This window comes from Olea europaea, unplaced genomic scaffold (genome assembly GCF_002742605.1).
Source record: "Olea europaea var. sylvestris unplaced genomic scaffold, O_europaea_v1 scaffold1266, whole genome shotgun sequence".
NCBI lineage: Eukaryota > Viridiplantae > Streptophyta > Magnoliopsida > Lamiales > Oleaceae > Olea > Olea europaea.
The window spans coordinates 155689-169093 of record NW_019230110.1 but is presented as its reverse complement, the minus strand read 5'-3'; the positions used below and the strand labels follow the sequence as shown (position 1 = coordinate 169093).

Below are 13405 nucleotides of genomic sequence, written 5' to 3'. Positions count from 1 at the left end.
CAAAAATGTACATTTCTTCACTGCAGCATAAAATTTATCTCTGTGAAGGACTAAAAAAACTTCTCGAAGTTGATGGACATGATCATCCCTGTTAGCACTATAAATTAGAATATCATCTAAGTAAACTAAAACAAATTTATTGATGAATGGATTCATAATCCGCATAAAAGTACTTGGCGCAGTGGAAAGGTCAAATGGCATGACTAACCACTCGTGTAGTCCTTCCCTCATCTTAGCGGTTGTCTTTCACTCATCCCTAGGCCTGATACGAATTTGATAGTGCCCACTCCTCAAATCAAATTTATTGAACACGCAAACATGGTAAACTGATCCAATAAATCATCCAAACGAGGAATAGGAAAATGGTAATGTACTGTAATTTTATTGATAGTTCTACTATCCATGCACGTACGCCACGTGCCATCTTTCTTTGACGTAAGGAGAGCAAGAACAACACAAGGACTAAGACTTTCCCTTATCTACCCAACTCCTCATGTTTAGTAGGGCTCATCCTGTAATAAGCCCGATTTAGAAGAGTAGCATCAAGCACTCAATCAATCTGATGCTGAATATCCCATAATGGTGGCAATCCATCTAAAAGATCTTCTGGGAAGACCTCATGAAACTCTTTCAGTAATGGTCGAATTCTGTATGGGACATTCTGCTCAGTATTGACTGATTTGCCTATTAACACATATACCATGCCAGATTCTGCCATCTTCGTCGTAAACTTCGCTCTGGTTAATAAGTTTGTATTGTCTCCAACTGTTTTTGCTGGGCTCTTGTCGGGTAGCAACACATTTTTCTTTCCCCTAAACAAAAACTGTACATGTTGGTATATCTGTCATGCAATGAGTATTGATCAAACTGTTAAGGTCTCCCTAATATCAAATGGCATGGATCCATCTCCACCACATCACACAATACTTGATCTTTAGACGTGGGTCCAATGGAAAAATTAATTAGAGCACATTGAGATACTTCAACATCGTTACCTCTCTTCAACCAAGCCAACTTATACGATTTGTGATGTTTATCAGTCTGCAAACTTAATTTCTTAACTACCTCCTCAACCACTACATTCTCGCAACTCCTAAAATTAATAACAAATTTGCAGGTCTTTTCCCCAACAGTACATGTGGATTGGAAGATATTATTACATAACCAGTCATTCTTACTCTTCAGGAGAGTCAAAAAACTTCGTCTCACCACCAAACATTTGACCCACATCACTAACAACAAATTCTTCCTCATCTTTTGCTTCTTCGGTGTCTCCATTGTCAAATACAGATGTCTCCTCATAATCTCCATGCCTCTCATCAACAAAGAGTCATTTGCGTGAATTTTTAGGTTATTCAAATCGTCTATGACCCATACCTCCACAAATGAAACAATGAATACCACCTCTGGGATGTATTGATTGTTGGACATGATTTGCTCTTGTAGAATCAGCCTGGCTAGGATTACCAAGGCGTGTTGTCTACTGCTGTGGTTTACTAGAAGAATCCCTCACAATGAAAGGACATATATTTCACCTGGACTACTGTTTCGCTATCTGTATCGCCCATGGATGCGTTCAAAAATCGTCACAAAATCAAATATATTCAGGGTATCCTGTATTTGGGAAAGAAGACCACCCACATACCATGACACCAACTATTCCTTCGTTTCCATCACATCGTTCCTGTTAATCAACATGTAAAATTCCATCGTATAGTCATCAACCATCTTCATGCATTGACGCAAATTCTGTAATTGCTGATAATGGTCCAAACATAATTATAGGGTAGAAATTGCTTCCTCATGTGCTTCTTTAATTTATCCCAAGATGCAATCTTTTCCTTTCCTAATTTGGATCTCGTCACCTTTGCTATCACCATATCGCTGCTCATCCACGAAATCAAGTCGCAATAAGAGGCACACGTTTACTAGCATGAACCTTCATAAATTTCAAGATCTTCTCCACTCCACTCCAATCACCCAATCCAAAAATTCTTCTGGACTTAATCCACCATGGAACTTGAGGATATTAACCTTAAACTTGGATTCCCAGCCCCTATTCTCCTCCTGTCCACCTCCTCTCCATCGAACTGGCAGATCTATTAGATGATCAAGTGGTACGAATGGATTTTCATCTTCAGAATCCTCAAGCGGTTGGGCAACAAGTGCATGTTGTTGTAGCGCGAATGCAACGATTTACTGGGTTAGCAACTCCACTTGTTTACGTAGCTGTGCGATCTCATTACGTCTATTAACTTTTCCTTATCTCATTCAAGCATTCTGTAATTGATTCTACCATACTGCTGTTGCAGATTTCAAACATAATGCCACCATCTTAACCATCTTGTTCTCTGAAACATTCGTAATTTAGAAAGAAGCTTTCAACCTCTACCCACAAATCCAAAAAGTACTCAATCTTCATATTTCCAAAGAATGGGTGAATGTCTGCTTTAACCCTATAGGATTACGCGACAATACTTTGAATTCCTCCTTTAACTTTGATTCTCTTTCTTCAACTGCACGCTTTCTATTATTTCCTCTTTGAACTATAGGCTCAGTGATCCGTTCATTGTTGATCACCTATTGTTCATTCTGTCCATTGTTTCCAACAACCTGCATAAACAATTGACGAATCTCTGTGATATGAGTAGTAAGATCGTCAAGCCATTGATTTCTTGCATCCATCTTTGCCCTAGTAACTGGTACGTCACTTATACTTATGAATCAAATATATAAAGATGGGAAAGCCGGCTCTGATACCATTTAAAGCAGCATGAAATAAAGAATTCAAACGAAAACCTTAGGAATGTGAAATATGGAATCCACCAAATTATGAAGAGAATAAACTCACAAATTTTATTAATGAAAAGATGAACAAAACAATGAAATAACCCCTTATTTATAAGGGTTTACATGGAAATCTAGTTTCAGATGACTAAAATTAATGAAGACAAACTAAAGTTGAAAAGAATCCAAAATAAACTAAATGACAGAAATTGCGCTAAAACTGTAAAAATTAATTTTCGAGGTGTAAACGAACACAAATGGCTGAAATATATCGTACGTCATGGCGTAGCAATTAGTATTACTCGTCTCGTTGTCCTCTTTTCGGATGTTCTTTCTGTAGTATTATTTTTTCCCCATTTTCATCTAATTATTCTTCCGTTCATTCAACATGTTCTACATCAGTTATACTCAAATAAAAATAATGCGTTATTGCAGGCAAGTTCCATGATTTTCTAAAACTGTAACTGAGAATGACCTAATACAATGATGGGACCACGTGTTGAAACTTTTGATCACATCTTTCCTTTGACAAGAATCAATAACAAATTTGACGTGCTCCTTTATTTTTGGATGACTTGAAGGTTTTAACAAAATTTGTTCACACAATCGGAGACTGTTAAAAAAGAAAAAGAAAAGAAGAAGTCGTCTTTTAAACAGACTTTAAATTTGATTAAAAACTATGTTATACGGACACATCATCTAGGGTAGCATATTCGTGTATGACACGTTCGAACATTCTATAATGATCATTTTTTCTATTAGAAATATTATATATTTGCAAATCCAAATTATTAATAAATAAGAAATAGATACTCATATTTAAAAAATTTCAACAAGATAAATTATTAACAAATATAAAATTAAATTTATACTATATAAATGAAAAATTTTAAAAATTTTAATCAGCGTGTCAACGACGTGTTGTATCAATACATTTATGAAAAATCACGTGTAAACATATTAGCACGTGTTTATAACGGTGCATCGTAGATTAAAAATAAAGCTTTGGCATACTTTGCTACCCAATTGAGGGACGACATGTTGAAACTTTTGATTACACCTTTTCTTTGACAAGAATCAATAGACAAATTTGACATGCTCCTTTTTTGGATGACTTAAGGGTTTTAATAAAATTCTGTTCAAATCACACAATTGGAGACTATTAAAAAAAATAAAAAAGTCTTTTTATACCGTTTTTAAGAGTAATTAGAGCAAAACGCAATTACCTTTCAATATTATTATACAAAATGTACATACCTTTCATTTTTTGGTACTTTTACACTTATTTTCACATTTTATTGTGGAAATCATCATTTTCACCAAATTTCTCATGTAAAATAACAAATAGGCATATTGTTTTATTTAAATAGGGGGTATATTTTTCATTTTACACAAGAAATATGAAAAGGATAATTTCTACAATAAAGGATGAAAGTAAGAGTAAAAGTGCCAAAAAATGAAAAGTATGGACGTTTTGTACAATAACATTAAAAGTTAATAACGTTTTGTACTAATTACCCTAGTCTTTAAATTTGATTAGACATAATGTCTTTGCATATGTAGCTACCCAAATGACAAGAGAATGCAGAAACATTTTTTTATTTTTATTTTTAGCTCTGACATTGTGTGAAGCTGCAGAGCACACTTGGATTTTCCAAGAAGGGTTGGGAGTGCCTTAATTTGGTTTGAAATTGTAAAGAAAATCGAATTAGGCTGGATGTAATGGTGAAGAAGACCACTGTCCACTTTGACAAAGAATGTAACCAGAGAAACATGAAGTGTTAAAAAATGCTTTACATTTTACCACTGACCACGCGCATTGATATATTTCTCAATGGATTAATTAGAGTCAGCGTGTTTGTTCACTTCTTGTGTTTTCAAAATCCTTATTCGAGAAACAAAACGAGAAAAATGTCCAAGGTTGTGATGGTGAATATTTACAAGGGAAAATTCCAAAATAGAGAGGAAACCAGATACGGCTAGGAATCTTGCATAATATTGTTGTTTATGTGATACCAAGATTTCTATTACAATATATAATTATGGGTAGCAAGTAAAAAGAATTAAATATAATTAATTTAACATATAGTTAGTTTAATCTAATAAGTTCAAATTATGCCCTTGATATAATTTTGCTCCTCTAATGTTCAAGATCTTGAGCAATTCTGTCTCAAGATATAATGCGTTTTCATTTCTACAGAAGCTCTATCTAGATCACACATTTGCAAACAGAACTTTTAACACTGGAGCAATTTTTTTGCACAAAAATAGATTTATCTAAATGAATAGAATGAGATTTTGAATGTATAGATTTAGCTTATGAAATGCTATATAAATTATTTTTGGATGTAGTTATTGTTCTACTTTTATTACAGGTTCTCTTTTCTTATGGAGATGGCAGGTCACCCACTATTTTCAACCTCTCACTCCCGTGGACCATTGATGATTCAGATTAACTAGGATGAATTTTAAACAGTTTACTGTTGTGTATAAATGTCCTGTGTTAAGTATCTACTTGTTTGTAACAGAATCCAGCTCAACTTCAGCTCACTCATCCACCCCAGCTCACTTAGCATCAGTGCAGCAGCTCAATTTAGTTGGTCTGTTAGGGCAGTTGGTTACATGTGTCATCTTTGTATTGGCTGTGAATATCAGTCAGTCAGTCAGCTTAGATCTGTATTTATACGTTCTTTGATTGAAGAAGTTCATTCACTAAGCTCAATAGTTTGTGTCAAAGTTGGGTGTCCTTTCAGAAACGACGAGTCGAGATTCCACGTAGTCGCAAGTCAAAACCCTAAATAATTAAGAGCTCAAGTTTTTGAAGATTGTCTCTGCAGGCGAGTTATTAGTAAAAAAAAAATGTCTTTGGGCGCTGTCAAAACTCGAACCAGGTATTCCAAAAATAGAACTATTCGGTTAGAAATAACCGAAAACCGCACCATCCAGTTTCAATTTTGTCCAGTCCAATCAATTTCTTAGTCGATGATCTCATTTTATGCACTGAAATTTCTTCAGATGATTGTTTATTGCTTTGAGACAGAGCAAAAAATGCTGATAATAATGCAACATATATCAGAAATTACAAAAAAACAAACAAGTAAATTTAGGGTCTGTTGGTACATCTATTTCTATTATGAATAGAAATTTCGAATGAGTAGAAATTTTATAAAAAGAGTTGTTGATTGTTTGGATGTCAATCCAAAAAGTACCGTAGATACTGAATTGAGTGTTTGGGAGTATAAATACAAAAGTGCCTCGATATTTTTTTTTTCATACTACATAATTAAATTAACTCAGTATTGATTATTTATTATATAGCTCATACTTAAATATATATATATATATATATTAGTTGCTACATATTATATAAATTTTATAGAAATAAATATTTCAGTTAAATACTTATACAATTATTTTAGTATAAATTATATACATCATGTGCCTATAATTCCATAAAACACAAATAAGTGACATGTAAACGAAAAAAACTAAGGGGGGTGTTTGATTACATTATTTTGGTAATAATACATTCTTGAATAGTGTATTGATGGGAAATGTGTGGTTAAAAAATAAGGAATTTTTTTTTATTTGCGTGTAATATTATTTTATTAAAAAATGTGTGGTTGAAATGATATCAAATCACTGTTTAAAGATACATTTTTTTTTTGGAATAATGTGGCCCAAACAGGCCACAAATGAAGGCGAAGGGATGACAGAACCTTCCTCCCATTTTTTTTTTTTTTTTTTTTTTGGTATAACTTGAAAATATTTTTTTAAAAAAAAAATCATTAAATGCATATTTCAACATCCCATAAAAAATTAATATAGAGATTTTTAAAATTTCCAAAATTTGAAATCCTCCAAACAACTTTAAGTCCTTGTTTGAGCCCCATTTTGGGGTAAAAATCCATTTTTGAATAATGTATTGATGGAAAATGTTTGGTTAAAAAAGTAGAAAAAATTTTGAATTTGCGTCTAATATTATTTGACTACGAATGTGTAGTTGAAATAATATAAAAATACTATTTAAGAATATATTTTTTCTCAAAGAATGGGACTCAAACGAGGGCTAAAATAATATTATTATTTTTGGTTAAGAAGTACTTTTCTGATACAACGCCAAACAAAAAAATATTTCAAAAGTGTTTATCCGTTTCAAGTAGAGCTTTTAGGCTTTCAAGAAGCCCATAAGGCATGCTCTTGAAGTATTTTCAATAGACTCTTTAATAATATTTTAATCTAGAGAATAGGTAGAGCCAAACTCACTATTTGTAATTAAATGCATTCAAAGTATATCAATTTTCAATGTACGAAATAATACAATAATCTAGAGAAAAGCCAATTAAAATAAAAGATAGAGAAAAATAATAAATATTCTTTGGAAATAGTAAAAATAATTGTTAAATAGAAAGAGCCCGTTAGACCACTTCAAAATTTTTATTTTTTAAATTTATAGATATTCTAAAAATTATATACTCTTTAAAAATAGAGATTCTCTTGGAGACATACTTTCAAATTGAAAGTTGGCATAAATCAACAGCTTTAATAATATATAGAAAAAATTAGCAATATTCCACAATTTGCAAAAAATTGGAAAATTTAACAAAAGAAAAACATTGAAAAACAATATTACGGTAATGAATTCAAATTTTATTACTTGTTTAAGGTTTGTTTTACATTTGTATTATTAGTGAAAAAATATTTAAAAAAAGAAAAGAAAAAAAACTTAAAAACTTTGAAACAGAGTATGCAACGAACTTTTTTATCAATTAAGACTACAAAAATATTTCTTCTATATTCTTAAAAACTCTCATTTTTTTTCTCCTCTTCCTTCTTTGTTTCTAATTTTTGTGTTTGCGTGTTGCAAATAAATGTATGTATCTAACTGAAGTGTGTGAAATCTCGTAATTTCACTTTTAATTCAACATATCACATAATGACACATAAATGATGATTTAACACAATTGATATTAAATAGCATTAACCGTCAATGAAATGTACATTGTTTGAAAAGAATAATACTATTCCTAGTGAGAATTATTGATAGTCAACCCTATTTGAGATTTGCATAATTTTACATAAGGCCAAATCAAATACTAAAAAGGACATTTGGTTGGAATATTGGTACCTCATCTGGAATTTACCTAGTGAAAAAATTGAAGAGATCTATAATATAGGAATTTTTGACTTTTGAGTCAAGGAAGACAATCAAGGTTGTTGAACAAACTATCCCTATTAAACAAGGGTTTGAAACTATTAGATTATTAGATACAGGAATCTTAAGATGGAGAGAAAAATATAAAGGGTTAGCACTAGTAGCTCTTAAACGACTTACTAAGGAAGGATTAAACTCATGTTTACTTGTGGCCTTAAGAGATTGCAGGCATTTAAAATTTAATGATAGTTTACTTGGTTTAATTGATACCAGTTTATTTCAACCAACTGGCGGAACCGGGGTTATGGTATCGATTGAATTTTTAATTTTAATCTAAATCAAAATTAATAATTAATTTTAAAATTTTTTTTTACCGGTATCTTTAACAGATACTTCAACTGAATTTGTTGGGGGTACGAATCGTTTCTCCAACCTCTTGAGAAATGAACTTCTCCATTAATACCATTCAAACTCTTAATGGGCTCGGAATTAATAATAGAGAAGAAATTAGAAGAGAATTTTTGAAAGAAAAGAATCGAACATTTAGAGAATGGTTTATTAAAAATCATTCTTCCAATGAAAAGAAAATTATTCAAGAACAATTTATTCTTTTTAGGGAAGAACTCAATTGTCAGACCATTTGTATAGTGGTTCGATTTAATACGACCCTTAAGAGGAGCCATTGAACATACACCGAAACCTTGGGAGGAAGGAGATAAATGTATACCTCCTACAACTCCTATGAGTATTAGGAGAGGTGAAGCAACTTTCAAAACAAATGGGTTTTCTAAACTATTTAAAACTGAACATGTAGTTAAAACTATAAGACTTAAATCCATTAAAAACACAAAATAATTATACCACCCTGTGTCTTGAATGCCTGACTAAAAAATTAGACAGAATTAAAGAAAAAGAAAAGGTCGATTGTCCCACTTCACCTGGAGATTTAAAAATTGAAAAACCTGCTTTCAAACCCACTATAGAACATTTAGAAATAAAAATGAAAGCCCCAGAAGATGATTTAATTGAGGCATTGATCAATCGATTAAAATCACTTGACCTTAAAGGAAAAGGTAAAGGCACCAAGGAAGATAATGCTCTAACTAAATATAGCTCGAAAAATTCTAACTCGGAACATTCTGATGGATCTGAAATCTCAATCATTGTAGAAAAATTTGAGAACGAATTTATTCCCAGCGATTCTGAGTCAATGCAGATTCAAACAACAACAATAACAACTAGAATTCCTTACAGGAATACCAAACTTAAAAAAACACTGCACAAGACCTTCCCCCGTTAACATAGGGTATGAAGAAAATGATCAATATATTCAGGCATTTTACTCAAGTAGTTCCATATATGAATGGAATATAGATGGTCTAACTAAATACCAAATTATCGATGCATTACACCCTCTTTAGAGACTTTTAAAAAGTCTTTAAATATCACGGGATATTCAATTGGAACTTTTTAAAAATCTCTACAAGTTATGGGATATTGAATTGAGAATGACTTTTAGGAAATTTATAACTTGCTAGACTTCTAGAGACTTTTTAGTAGAAAATACAAATAAGAAATCTCAAAACAAATCTCTCATCGAGAGATTTTTCAAGCCGGCCTCTTCTTTTTCATTCTAGATTTTCTCCATCTCGTCCAAATCAGGTAAAATCTTTCCCTCTCTGAGTTTGCTTTGAATCTTTGCTATGAGTTTTTCATTATTAACAAGGTATATATATCTCTCTCTCCCCCTCTCTCTCCCCCCCCAATGAATTTCGGTTTGATCATTATTAACAAGGCGTAACTTGAATTTTTTTGGTATTTTGATTATATGTTAATCTACTTGATGTAACTTGAATTTATTTATTATTATTATTTTTTTATTTTTTGGAAAAAAGTTGAAATGAAATATGTGATTTATTGCTTTGCATTTTTAATTATATTAGTTGTGGATGATTTGGATATATAAGAAGTTGTGTTATAATATTACATATATTTTTTTTTTTTTAAATAAAAGTTTTTAAAAGTCTCTTGTGAAAGCCTACAGAAATCTATGGAAAACTTTTACTAATTCTCATTAAATCCATAGAAATCACTTAAAAGTTTACAAAATCTCCAAAAGTCACCCACTTTAAAAAGTTTATAGAAGTCTTAAAAAATTCTAATTGAACACACCCTCCTTAATGACTTTTTGGGATTTAAAATGTTTAAAGGTATTCAATGTAAACTTTTTGAAACTCTCTAAAAATATTGATGTATTCAATTGAAACTTTTATAGATTTTTAAGAAGTCTCTAAAAGTCATAGTGTATTCAATTAAGACTTTTAAAAAGTCTTTAAAGATTACAGTGTATTCAATTAAGATTTTTTAGTTGTCTCTATAAGTCTTGTATATTCAAATTTAAATGACTTCTAGAGACTTTTATGAAAGTCTCCGGAGTACTAATTTTTAAGCGGAAAGTACTCATATAAAATCTCAAAAAAAATTGTTTCTCATTAATCACGAGATTTTGGAAGACTTTAAAAAAAAAAAAAATTTCAATCTTCCTTGCCTTTTTCATTCTACAAACACTAAAGGTATAATTAATTTTTTTTTTCTATTGATATATTTATTTCCATTTATCTTTCTCTCTCTTTTTATTTATCTTTCTTTTCTATAAAAAAAATTAAATTGGATTCTTGTAACTTTTTTTTTCTTTTTTCATTCATTTTGTTTGAAAAACATCTATTTTCTATTAAATTATAAAATTTTATATAAAAAATTTATAATTAAATTTAAATATATTGATTTTTATTTATTTTTAAAAGTATTATATTAATAATATTGAATATTAAATTTATTGCTTATCATATATATCTATAATATTGATTATTATTTATTTAATTAAGGTCTTAAATTTTTATTCTTTTAATTTATTTTTTTATTATATGGGAAGAAGAAGGGAAAGGAAAAAGAGAGTTTTGGGAACCAACACCTCGTATGTGAGCATTTCATACTAATGTACTGTTATGTGAATTCTATTTCAAATGAAAATTTACAAAAATCTTTTGAATTCTACAAAAGTTCATAAAAGTTTTAGAATGAAAGTTCATAGAAGTTTACGAAAGATTTTCACTAACTTCATACAAATCTATAAAAAATCCACGAAATCTCGAAAGTCATCACTTAAAAAAAATCTATTAAAGTTTTCAAAAGTTTCAATAGAATACACCCCCTAAAAGTCTCTATTAAATACACATAAACTTCTAGAGAGTTTTTTAAAATCTTAATTGAATACCTCTAAACTTTTTAAGTCTCCAAAAAATTTTAAAAGTTCCATTTAAATAAACCCCCATAAATTTCACCCACATGAGGACGGTATTCTAATTTGACTTGTACATATTATAAGGCTAATTAATAATTTTTCTGTTAAGATAGCCGCAACTCTGACCACTTTAAATATTAACGGATCCCTAACCGACCACTTATTTTCACAATTTTTGAGTTTTAAAATTATAGTCAAAAGCCTTGCAAAACATGCTGACTCTCTCTGTAGTCTTTAATCTTGTTCTTTTACACTTCCGACATCGTACCCCATGGCCCACGTCCCACCTATGTATCATACGACCATTTTTCGTAAGTCCAACGTCACAAAAGCCTCTCCCCTCTGTTATAAACGTCTCTTGTTCCCTCAGCAATTTTATCTTGACACCTCTCTCTCGATCTCTCGTTTCCTTTTCCGGGTTTTGAGAATCCCCTCCCATCAAAAAGAGTATTTTTTTTCTTGGGAATCGAGAATATAATACATGGCTTCCTCAATGCTTTACGTGCCAATTTCTAGCATTTCTTGTGCTACATTTACAGCAGACCCTGTGACACGACCATGTTCCTCTTTAACACAAGTGTCATTTGTGAAATCATCGAATAATTTCAGTTCATATAAGCAACCTGCTGAACTTGTTGTACCCACCAGAATCACTAAAGCCATGGAGTCAAGATTGGCTCGTGTTTGGAGAGAGATTCAGGGATTGAACAATTGGGAAAACCTAGTTGAACCCTTGGATTCTCTTCTTCGACAGGAGATCATTCGGTATGGAGAATTCGTCACAGCTTGCTACAAGGCGTTCGATCTCGACCCGGAGTCGAAAAGATACTTGAACTGCAAATATGGAAAGAAAAACATGCTCAAGGGAGTAGGATTGGGTGACTCAGGTTATGAAGTCACCAAGTACATATATGCAACACCTGACATCAATATTCCAATCCAAAATGGCTCATGCTGTGGCAGATGGGTTGGATATGTTGCTATGTCAAAAGATGAAGAGGTTCGTAGACTTGGAAGAAGAGATATATTAATCACATTCCGAGGAACAGTTACGAACTCCGAATGGGCTGCGAACCTAATGAGTTCGTTGAAACCGGCTCGACTCGATCCCAACAATGATCGGCCTGAAGTAATGGTGGAAACTGGTTTTCTAAGCTTATATACTTCCAATGAAAGTGCTTCCAAATTCGGGATACAAAGTTGTCGTGAACAACTCCTATCGGAGATTTCGAGGATTCTCAACAAGTTTAAAGGCGAAGAAATGAGCATAACACTTGCTGGACACAGCATGGGAAGCTCTCTTGCACTTCTTCTAGCATATGATATTTCAGAACTCGGATTGAACAAGGATGTTTCAGGTAATAAAGACGTACCAGTAACAGTATTTTCCTTTGCAGGTCCAAGAGTTGGAAACTCTGGCTTCAAAGAAAGGTGTGAAGAATTAGGTGTAAAAGTTCTTAGAATAGTAAATGTGAATGACCCCATCACAAAATTACCTGGGGTTTTTTTCAATGAAAATTTTAGGGTTCTCAAAGGGAGATATGAGTTTCCTTCGAGCTGCTCTTGTTACGCCCATGTCGGCGTAGAATTGCTTCTCGATTTCTTTAAGATGCACAATCCTTGTTGTGTTCATGACTTGGAAACCTACATCAGTTTGTTAAAATCTCCGAAGAGTCTGCAGGTGCAAAGGGAAGGCACTGATTTGATTCACAGAGCCAAAGAGTTCCTTCTTAGTCCACAAAGATTCAATGCGTTGCAATGGAGAAATGCAGCTTTAGAAATGATGAATTTGTTTCAGTCTCAATGGACGGAAGAAATATTTCTACTAACAATTATTAACAATCTTTGTATGTCCGAACTCCTCTGCCTTGTTCATATATTTTGTTGGTGGAGGAGTTCATCTTTTGATCACCTAATGATATGAAAAATTATGTGCACAGCTTAATTTACATAAATTGTATGTTTTGTTAATGAGTAAATTGTTTATATGAGTTAATGAATACTCAAAATTAAACTGAGACTAATGGCTTAATATATATATACGAATGATTTCCTAAATACAAGTGCTTAGCTTATGTTAAGTACTAGTGACATGACACATAATTTAATTAGTGAATTATTAACTTTTCACCAATTAAATGATGTATCATGTTATCGGTGCT

The 13405-nt window shown here is 31.8% G+C and overlaps 1 protein-coding gene across 1 annotated transcript; it reads left to right on the top strand.

Moving 5' to 3' along the window:
• The first annotated feature begins 11724 nt into the window (after positions 1–11724).
• On the top strand, positions 11725–13167 carry LOC111374620 (galactolipase DONGLE, chloroplastic-like). The gene has a single exon (XM_022997322.1). The coding sequence runs from the start codon at positions 11725–11727 to the stop codon at positions 13165–13167; it is 1443 nt and encodes a 480-aa protein (XP_022853090.1).
• The last annotated feature ends 238 nt before the right edge of the window (positions 13168–13405 follow it).